The sequence below is a fragment of the Salvelinus namaycush genome, chromosome 32, assembly GCF_016432855.1.
Source record: "Salvelinus namaycush isolate Seneca chromosome 32, SaNama_1.0, whole genome shotgun sequence".
Lineage (NCBI taxonomy): Eukaryota > Metazoa > Chordata > Actinopteri > Salmoniformes > Salmonidae > Salvelinus > Salvelinus namaycush.
This window is the reverse complement of record NC_052338.1, coordinates 35858921-35870409: the sequence shown is the minus strand read 5'-3', so window position 1 is coordinate 35870409 and position 11489 is coordinate 35858921. Positions and strand designations below refer to the sequence as shown.

The 11489-nt window shown below is 46.6% G+C and overlaps 1 protein-coding gene across 1 annotated transcript in view; it reads left to right on the top strand.

Annotated features, from left to right (window-relative positions):
* The window catches only part of LOC120027357 (probable histone deacetylase 1-B), a 28222-nt gene that overhangs the window by 1848 nt on the left and 14885 nt on the right, over positions 1 to 11489 (top strand). Inside the window, exons 3-4 of the mRNA XM_038972271.1 lie at positions 10634 to 10751; positions 11316 to 11390. Of these exons, the coding sequence (XP_038828199.1) occupies positions 10634 to 10751; positions 11316 to 11390 (193 nt within the window). The remainder of the gene's footprint in view (positions 1 to 10633; positions 10752 to 11315; positions 11391 to 11489) is intronic.

Genomic DNA, 11489 nt, shown 5'->3' with positions numbered 1-11489 from the left:
TCGAGGGGGGGGGGTGTCCAGCACTATAGGATATAGATATGTAGTGGGGGGGGGGGGGGGGTGTCCAGCACTATAGGATATAGATATGCTCGATGGGGGGGGGGGTGTTCCAGCACTATAGGATATAGATATGCTCGATGGGGGGGGGGGTGTCCAGCACTATAGGATATAGATATGCCTTGTGGGGGGGGGGGGGGGGGGGGGTTCCAACACTATAGGATATAGATATGCAAGAAATATGGCAGTAGCATTTTAATCATATTACTTATGAAGAAAGCTTTTCAAGGACCCACCATCTACATATGTCTTGAGAAGCCTTCCTCCAGTTGCATTGCTTTGGTTTGTTTACATGGTGTCAGTCAATGAAGCAAAATATAAAATACATAACCTAACCCCCATCACGTTGGTTATGTAGATAGTTCTGCACTGCAACGCACAGTATTACATGTCAGTAGAACACAACTTATTTATGCTAGAACCCACTACTTCTGACCAGAGCCCCTAGTCACCCTAGTCCATGATATAGTGTACTTCGACCAAGCCCATGTCACCCTAGTCATATGTAGTTTATCTGACCAGAGCCCTATGTCACCCTAGTCCATATATAGTGTACATCTGACCAGAGCCCTATGTCACCCTAGTCCATATGTAGTGTACTTCTGACCAGAGCCCTATGTCACCCTAGTCCATATATAGTGTACTTCTGACCAGAGCCCCATGTCACCCTAGTCCATATGTAGTGTACTTCTGCCCAGAGCCCTATGTCACCCTAGTCCATATGTAGTGTACTTCTGACCAGAGCCCCATGTCACCCTAGTCCATATGTAGTGTACTTTTGCCCAGAGCCCTATGTCACCCTAGTCCATATGTAGTGTACTACTGCCCAGAGCCCTATGTCACCCTAGTCCCTATGTAGTGTACTTCTGCCCCGAGCCCTATGTCACCCTAGTCCATATGTAGTGTACTTCTGCCCAGAGCCCTATGTCACCCTAGTCCATATATAGTGTACTTCTGACCAGAGCCCCATGTCACCCTAGTCCCTATGTAGTACACTTCTGACCAGAGCCCCATGTCACCCTAGTCCCTATATAGTGTACATCTGACCAGAGCCCTATGTCACCCTAGTCCATATGTAGTGTACTTCTGACCATAGCCCTATGTCACCCTAGTCCATATGTAGTGTACTTCTGACCATAGCCCTATGTCACCCTAGTCCATATGTAGTGTACTTCTGACCAGAGCCCTATGTCACCCTAGTCCATATGTAGTGTACTTCTGCCCAGAGCCCTATGTCACCCTAGTCCCTATGTAGTGTACTTCTGCCCCAAGCCCTATGTCACCCTAGTCCATATGTAGTGTACTTCTGCCCAGAGCCCTATGTCACCCTAGTCCATATGTAGTGTACTACTGCCCAGAGCCCTATGTCACCCTAGTCCCTATGTAGTGTAATTCTGCCCCGAGCCCTATGTCACCCTAGTCCATATGTAGTGTACTTCTGCCCCGAGCCCTATGTCACCCTAGTCCATATGTAGTGTACTTCTGCCCAGAGCCCTATGTCACCCTAGTCCATATATAGTGTACTTCTGCCCAGAGCCCTATGTCACCCTAGTCCATATATAGTGCACTTCTGACCAGAGCCCTATGTCACCCTAGTCCATATATAGTGTACTTCTGACCAGAGCCCTATGTCACCCTAGTCCCTATGTAGTGTACTTCTGACCAGAGCCCTATGTCACCCTAGTCATTATATAGTGTACTTCTGACCAGAGCCCGATGGGTTCCATTTGGGATGGTGCCCCAGGTTTTTATGTGCAGGTTGGCATTTATTGTCATGAATCTTGCCCTGCAGGCAGCTCTGCAATGAGGTCACTAGCTGGCACAGACACAAAGTCATCAAATCTCATTTTAAACCTAAGCTTAACCTTAACCACACTGCTAACCCTAACCTTAACCACACTGCTAACCCTAACCTTAACCACACTGCTAACCCTAACCTTAACCACACTGCTAATTTTAACCACACTGCTAACCTTAACATTAACCACACTGCTAACCCTAACCTTAACCACATGCACCTTAACCACATGCTAACCTTAACTTAACCTTAACCCACACTGCTAACCCTAACCTTAACCACACTGACCCTAACCTTAACCACCACTGCCTAACCTTAACCACACTGCTAACCCAACTTAACCACCATGCTAACCCTAACCTAACCACACTGTACTACACACAACCCTAACCTTAAAACACACTGAACTTAACCACACTGTAACTTAACCTTAACACACTGCTAACCCTAACCTTAACCACACTGCTAACCCTAACCTTAACCACACTGCTAACCCTAACCTAACCAACACTGTAACCTTACACATGCTAACCTAACCTTAACCACACTGCTAACCCTAACCTTAACCACACTGCTAACCCTAACCTTAACCACACTGCTAACCTTAACCACACTGCTAACCCTAACCTTAACCACACTGCTAACCCTAACCTTAACCACACTGCTAACCTTAACCTTAACCACACTGCTAACCTTAACCTTAACCACACTGCTAACCCTAACCTTAACCACACTGCTAACCTTAACCTTAACCACACTGCTAACCTTAACCTCAACCACACTGCTAACCTTAACCACACTGCTAACCTTAACCTTAACCACACTGCCAACCTACTTAACCACACCGCTAACCTTAACCTACCACACTGCTAACTTAACCTTAACCACACTGCTAACCTATACCTTAACACACACTGCTAACCCAACCTAACCAATCAACCTTAACCACACTGCTACCTAACCTTAACCACACTGCTAACCAACCTTAACAAACTTAACACAACTTAACCACACTGCTAACCCTAACCTTAACCACACTGCTAACCTTAACCTAACCACACTGCTAACCTAACTTAACCACACTGCTAACTAACCACTGCTAACCTTACTTAACCACACTGCTAACCTTAACCTTAACCACACTGCTAAACCCTAACCTAACCACACTGCTAACCCTAACCTTAACCACACTGCTAACCCAACACTTAACCACACTGCTAACCTTAATAAACACTGCTATCCCTAACCTGAACCACACTGTCCCTAACCTTAACCACACTGTCCCTAACCTTAACCTGAACCACACTGTCCCTAACCTTAACCACACTGTCCCTAACCTTAACCTGAACCACACTGTCCCTAACCTTAACCACACTGTCCCTAACCTTAACCACACTGCTAACCCTAACCACACTGCTATCCCTGACCTTAACCACACTGCTAACCTTAACCTTAACCACACTGCTAACCCTAACCTTAACCACACTGCTAACCTTAACCACACTGCTAATCTTAACCTTAACCACACTGCTAACCTTAACCACACTGCTAACCTTAACCTTAACCACACTGCTAACCTTAACCTTAACCACACTGCTAACCTTAACCACACTGCTAACCTTAACCACACTGCTACCCCTAACCTTAACCACACTGCTAACCCTAACCTTAACCACACTGCTAACCTAATAACCACACTGCTACCTAACCTTAACCACACTCTAACCCTAACCTTAACCACACTGCTAACCTTACCATTAACCACACTGCTAACCCTAACTTAACCACAATGCTAACCTTACCACATGCACCTTAACCACACTGCTAACCTTAACCACACTGCTAACCTTAACCACACTGCTAACCTTAACCTTAACCTTAACCACACTGCTAACCTTAACCACACTGCTAACCTTAACCTTAACCACACTGCTAACCCTAACCTTAACCACACTGCTAACCTTAACCACACTGCTAACCCTAACCTCAACCACACTGCTAACCTTAACCACACTGCTAACCCTAACCTCAACCACACTGCTAATCCTAACCTTAAATTATCACCAAAATGCATATTTTTGCTTTCATGAATTGTTATGATTTATTAATTGTTGACTTTGCAGCTGGCCCGTCTGGAGGAAACCACTCTTGCCTCCAGAGCAAGATTCATGGCAATAAACATCAGCTTGTGGAGTTGAGTGGCAATGGAGTTATTTTGAAGGGCAGGCATGGTGCTTTTAACCCTGGAATGTATTTAATTATAAGTCATGGTAGTAGAGTATGTGTGTCAGGAAAATGTGGCGCCGGACAATGTGACCGGGAAGTTTTTAATTTACCGGCCATTTGACAAATTTACCAGACCCATAGGGTGAATAAACCTGATTAGGGCATCCACCCACGGTGCTCAGAATGACAGAAATCACATTTAGAATGGTAATGCATCTAAACAGAGCATACAAGTCATGTAATAAGGCAATCAATAAAACATTTTTAAACATTTGCCAAAATGCAAAACAGTGAACCTGTGGAAACACCATTCTAAACACTGGGCCTGGGAAAACACCATTCTAAACAGTGAACCTGTGGAAAACACCATTCTAAACAGTGGGCCTGGGAAAACACCGTTCTAAACAGTGAACCTGTGGAAAACACCATTCTAAACAGTGGGCCTGGGGGAAACACCATTCTAAACAGTGGGCCTGGGGAAACACCATTCTAAACAGTGGGCCTGGGGAAAACACCATTCTAAACAGTGGGCCTGGGGAAAACACCATTCTAAACAGTGGGCCTTGGAAAACACCATTCTAAACAGTGGGCCTGGGGGAAACACCATTCTAAACATGCTGGGACATTACAGGGCCTGGGGGAAACACCATTCTAAACAGTGGGCCTGGGGAAAACACCATTCTAAACAGTGGGCCTTGGAAAACACCATTCTAAACAGTGGGCCTTGGAAAACACCATTCTAAACAGTGGGCCTGTGGAAAACACCATTCTAAACAGTGGGCCTGGGAAAACACCATTCTAAACAGTGAACCTGTGGAAAACACCATTCTAAACAGTGGACCTTGGAAAACACCATTCTAAACAGTGAACCTGTGGAAAACACCATTCTAAACAGTGGACCTTGGAAAACACCATTCTAAACAGTGGACCTTGGAAAACACCATTCTAAACAGTGGGCCTGGGAAAACACCATTCTAAACAGTGGGCCTGGGGAAAACACAACAGTCTGATGGCTTGTAGATAGAAACTGTCTCTGGGCCTGTTGGTATCAGACCTCATGCTCTGATAGTCTGATGGCTTGTAGATAGAAACTGTCTCTGGGCCTGTTGGGATCAGACCTCATGCTCTGATAAAGTCTGATGGCTTGTAGATAGAAACTGTCTCTGAACCTGTTGGTATCAGACCTCAAGCTCTGATACAGTCTGATGGCTTGTAGATAGAAACTGTCTCTGAGCCTGTTGGTATCAGACCTCATGCTCTGATACAGTCTGATGGCTTGTAGATAGAAACTGTCTCTGAGCCGTTGGTATCAGACCTCATGCTCTGATACAGTCTGGTGGCTTGTAGATAGAAACTGTCCCTGAGCCTGTTGGTATCAGACCTCATGCTCTGATACAGTCTGATGGCTTGTAGATAGAAACTGTCTCTGAGCCTGATGACCTCATGCTTCGATACCGTCTACCAGACGGTAAGGGAGAGAACGGCTCGTGACTGGGGTGTGTGGTGTCCTTGATGATGCTGTGGGTCTTCCTCAGGCATTGTTTCGAGTAGATGTCCTGGATGGGTGGGAACACGGAGGTCCTTGCCGTCGTGGACGGAGCGATTCCCGTACCGGGTCCGTGATGCAATCGTTCAGGACACTGTCGATGGTGCAGCGGTGGTATTTGGAGAGGATTTTGGGGGGCGACGACATGCCACATTTCTTCAGCCGTCTTAGGGAGTAGAGACGCTGTGGCGCCCTCTTGACAAGACTGGTGGAGTTGGTTCTTGTTCAAGTCCTCAGGGACGTGGACGCTGAGGACCTTAAAACTGCTGACTCTCTCTACTGACGTATATAGACCACGTTTAGAATTCTGTCTTCCTCCCTGGAAGATTGCAAGATCGGCAGGTAGCCTAGTGGTTAGAGTGTAGAGGCGGCAGGTAGCCTAGTGGTTAGAGTGTAGAGGCGGCAGGTAGCCTAGTGGTTAGAGTGTAGAGGCGGCAGGTAGCCTAGTGGTTAGAGTGTAGAAGCGGCAGGTAGCCTAGTGGTTAGAGTGTAGAGGCGGCAGGTAGCCTAGTGGTTAGAGTGTAGAAGCGGCAGGTAGCCTAGTGGTTAGAGTGTAGAGGCGGCAGGTAGCCTAGTGGTTAGAGTGTAGAGGCGGCAGGTAGCCTAGTGGTTAGAGTGTAGAAGCGGCAGGTAGCCTAGTGGTTAGAGTGAGAGGCGGCAGGTAGCCTAATGGTTAGAGTGTAGAGCGGCAGGTAGCCTAGTGGTTAGAGTGTAGAGGCGGCAGGTAGCCTAGTGGTAGAGTGTAGAGGCGGCAGGTAGCCTAGTGGTTAGAGTGTAGAAGCGGCAGGTAGCCTAGTGGTTAGAGTGTAGAGGCGGAGGTAGCCTAGTGGTTAGAGTGTAGAGGCGGCAGGTAGCCTAGTGGTTAGAGTGTAGAAGCGGCAGGAGCCTAGTGGTTAGAGTGTAGAAGCGGCAGGTAGCCTAGTGGTTAGAGTGTAGAGGCGGCAGGTAGCTAGTGGTTAGAGTGTAGAGGCGGCAGGTAGCCTAGTGGTTAGAGTGTAGAGGTGGCAGGTAGCCTAGTGGTTAGAGTGTAGAGGCGGCAGGTAGCCTAGTGGTTAGAGTGTAGAGGCGGCAGGTAGCCTAGTGGTTAGAGTGTAGAAGCGGCAGGTAGCCTAGTGGTTAGAGCGTTGGACTAGTAACCCAAATGTTGCAAGATCGAATCCCTGAGCTGACAAGGTATAAATCTGTCGTTCTGCCCCTGAACAAGGCAGTTAACCCACTGTTCCTAGGCTGTCATTGTAAAATAAAAATGTGTTCTTAACTGACTTGCCTAGTTAAATAAAGGTCAAATTAAAACATTTTAAAATCCCTCCACGTGTCAGCCCTGCTTCAGTCTTCAGTATTCACACACACACACACACACATTCACACACACACACACACACACACACACACACACACACACATTCACACACACACACATTCACACGTCACTGCATTAAAGATGATGATGTAACACAACGAAACATACTCCTACAGAGAGACACACACACGCACGCACGCACGCACGCACGCACACACACACACACACACACAGGACATCTAGGTCATCTAAACATTGTGTATCGCTGCTCTACATCAAGAACAACATATCAGTTGACATGTCTGAGAAACAGCCATTTTGTGTCAAAAGAGGGTAACAGCCATTTTGTGTTATGAGAGGGTAACAGCCATGTTGTGTTATGAGAGGGTAACAGCCATGTTGTGTTATGAGAGGGTAACAGCCATTTTGTGTCAAAAGAGGGTAACAGCCATTTTGTGTTATGAGAGGGTAACAGCCATGTTGTGTTATGAGAGGGTAACAGCCATGTTGTGTTATGAGAGGGTAACAGCCATTTTGTGTTATGAGAGGGTAACAGCCATGTTGTGTTATGAGAGGGTAACAGACCTGTTGTGTTATGAGAGGGTAACAGACATGTTGTGTTATGAGAGGGTAACAGACATGTTGTGTTATGAGAGGGTAACAGACATGTTGTGTTATGAGAGGGTAACAGACATGTTGTGTTATGAGAGGGTAACAGCATGTTGTGTTATGAGAGGGTAACAGAATGATGTGTTATGAGAGGGTAACAGACATGTTGTGTTATGAGAGGGTCGTAACAGACATGTTGTGTTATGAGAGGGTAAACAGAATGTTGTGTTATGAGAGGGTAACAGCCATGTTGTGTTATGAGAGGGTAACAGACATGATGTGTTATGAGAGGGTAACAGACATGTTGTGTTATGAGAGGGTAACAGACATGTTGTGTTATGAGAGGGTAACAGCCATGTGTTATGAGAGGGTAACAGACATGTTGTGTTATGAGAGGGTAACAGCCATTTTGTGTTATGAGAGGGTAACCAGCCATGTTGTGTTATGAGAGGGTAACAGACATGTTGTGTTATGAGAGGGTAACCAGACATGTTGTGTTATGAGAGGGTAACAGACATGTTGTGTTATGAGAGGGTAACAGCCATGTTGTGTTATGAGAGGGTAACAGCCATGTTGTGTTATGAGAGGGTAACAGACATGTTGTGTTATGAGAGGGTAACAGACATGTTGTGTTATGAGAGGGTAACAGACATGTTGTGTTATGAGAGGGTAACAGACATGTTGTGTTATGAGAGGGTAACAGACATGATGTGTTATGAGAGGGTAACAGACATGTTGTGTTATGAGAGGGTAACAGACATGTTGTGTTATGAGAGGGTAACCAGACATGTTGTGTTATGAGAGGGTAACAGACATGATGTGTTATGAGAGGGTAACAGACATGTTGTGTTATGAGAGGGTAACAGCCATTTTGTGTTATGAGAGGGTAACAGACATGTTGTGTTATGAGAGGGTAACAGACATGTTGTGTTATGAGAGGGTAACAGACATGTTGTGTTATGAGAGGGTAACAGCCATTTTGTGTTATGAGAGGGTAACAGACATGTTGTGTTATGAGAGGGTAACAGACATGTTGTGTTATGAGAGGGTAACAGCCATGTGTTATGAGAGGGTAACAGCCATGTTGTGTTATGAGAGGGTAACAGCCATGTGTTATGAGAGGGTAACAGCCATGTTGTGTTATGAGAGGGTAACAGTAACGTATCTGTGAGGAAACATGTTTACTGATCTGCTCCTGTTCCTAGTTGTGTGTGTGTGTGAGAGAGTGTGTTAGTATGTTCTGCTCAGCTCATATTCCCAGTGTACCGTACTGTTCTCTGGTGCGATTGGGCATGAAATCCTCCCCTTCCACCCTATCAACCGCAAGCCCATCCCCATGCCTTTCCCAGCCATGCGAGGCAGCCTTTGTGTGTGTGTGTGTGTGTGTGTGTGTGTGTGTGTGTGTGTGTGTGTGTGTGTGTGTGTGTGTGTGTGTGTGTGTGTGTGTGTGGGTGTGTGTGTGTGTGTGTGTGTGGTGTGTGTGTGTTGGGTCAGTTGCACTCTTTCCTCCCTGATTGAATGACTAACGAGGTAAGTGCTGGGAAAATGATGAGCTGCATGTGGAGAGAGAGCAGAAAGAGGAAGCATGTTCATTCATTTATATATGGAGAGTTGGACTACTTCTGTGTGCTTGAGTGTGTGTGTGTGTGTGTGAATGTGTGTGTGTGAATGTGTGTTTTAGTGTGTGTGTGTGTGTGTGTGAATGTGTGTTTTAGTGTGTGTGTGCGTGTGTGTGTGTGTGTGTGTTTTGGTGTGTGTGAATGTGACTGTGTGTGTGAATGTGACTGTGTGAATGTGACTGTGTGTGTGTGTGTGTGTGTGTGTGTGAATGTGTGTGTGTGTTCATGTTTGCATCTTTTCCTCGAGTTCTTCTCTCTCCCATGATTAGTATGACACATTTCCCTTCCTGCCTGAGGGTAGGTTGGGTGGTGTAGGGAGGTGTGTGGTAGAGTGGTGTGTAGTAGGGTTGGGTGGTGTGTAGTAGGGTTGGGTGGTGTGTAGTAGGGTTGGGTGGTGTGTAGTAGGGTTGGGTGGTGTGTAGTAGGGTTGGGTGGTGTGTAGTAGGGTTGGGTGGTGTGTAGTAGGGTTGGGTGGTGTAGGGAGGTGTGTAGTAGGGTTGGGTGGGGTAGGGAGGTGTGTAGTAGGGTTGGGTGGGGTAGGGAGGTGTGTAGTAGGGTTGGGTGGTGTGTAGTAGGGTTGGGTGGTGTAGGGAGGTGTGTAGTAGGGTTGGGTGGTGTGTAGTAGGGTTGGGTGGTGTGTAGTAGGGTTGGGTGGTGTAGGGAAGGTGGTAGTAGGGTTGGGTGTGGGTAGGGAGGTGTGTAGTAAATGTTGGGGGGGTGGGAGGTGTGTAGTAGTGGTGGGTGGTTGTTGTAGGTTGGGTGGTGTAGGGAGGTGTGTGTAAGGGAGGTTGTGTAGTAGGGTGGGTGGTTGTAGGGAGGTGTGTAGTAGGGTTGGGTGGGGTTGGGAGGTGTGCAGTAGGGTAGGGAGTGTGTATGGTTGGGTGGTGTAGGGAGGTGATGTAGTGGGTTGGGAGGTGTGTGTAGGGTTAGGTGGTGTGTAGAGGGTGGGGGACTGTGGGGAATGTTGTAGTAGGGTGGGTGGTGTAGGGAGGTGTGTAGTAGGGTTGGGTGGTGTAGGGAGGTGTGTATAGGGTTTGGGTGGGAGGGAGGTGGTATTAGAGGGTTGGGTGGTGTAGGGAGGTGTGTAGTAGGGTTGGGTGGTGTAGGGAGGTGTGTAGTAGGGTTGGGTGGTGTAGGGAGGTGTGTAGTAGGGTTGGGTGGGGTTGGGAGGTGTGTAGTAGGGTAGGGAGGTGTGTAGTAGGGTTGGGGGGTGTAGGGAGGTGTGTAGTAGGGTTGGGAGGTGTGTTGTAGGGTTAGGTGGTGTGTAGTAGGGTTGGGTGGTGTAGGGATATGTGTAGTAGGGTTGGGTGGTGTGTAGTAGGGTTGGGTGGTGTGTAGTAGGGTTGGGTGGTGTGGGGAGGTGTGTAGTAGGGTCGGGTGGTGTTTAGAGTAGGGTTGTTTAGCAACCCAGGTAATGGTGGTGTTTTCTACTTTTAAACTGACTTTTTCAGACCTTATGATTTTCCTCTGTCCTCCAGAGACCTCACAAGGCCAACGGAGAGGAGATGACCAAGTACCACAGTGACGACTACATCAAGTTCCTGCGTTCCATCCGGCCAGACAACATGTCAGAACACAGCAAGCAGATGCAGAGATGTGAGTAGCAGACAGTGTTTCCCCTAGCATTGTTTAGGTGGGGCGCCCTATGTGTATTGTAAAGGGATAGTTCACTCCAAAACCAAAGTTTGCCATACGTTTTAATAACTTGTTTGCCATACGTTTTTAATAACTTGCTTGCCATACGTTTTAATAACTTGCTTGCCATACGTTTTTAATAACTTGCTTGCCATACGTTTTAATAACTTGCTTGCCATACGTTTTAATAACTTGCTTGCCATACGTTTTAATAACTTGCTTGCCATATGTTTTTAATAACTTGTTTGCCATATGTTTTTAATAACTTGTTTGCCATATGTTTTTAATAACTTGTTTGCCATATGTTTTTAATAACTTGTTTGTCATACGTTTTAATAACTTGTTTGCCATATGTTTTTAATAACTTGTTTGCCATACGTTTTCATACGGGCTAATGTTGAGCTGACTTTAGATTACTCCACACTCACATCTGTTTAGGTAGTGCTTTAATGCATTGGAACAAATGTGCAGGATTCAATCACACATCTCAAATGAATGTCTTCTATCCTTGCTGTTCTCTAACAGTTAATGTAGGAGAGGACTGCCCAGTGTTTGACGGCCTGTTTGAGTTCTGTCAGCTCTCAACGGGAGGCTCTGTCGGTAAGTCTCATCTCCTCTCTCGTTTGTCTCGCTCCTTATTGACTGTCTCTGTCCTCTCTCTCGCTCCTTATTGACTGTCTCTGACCTCTCTCCTTATTG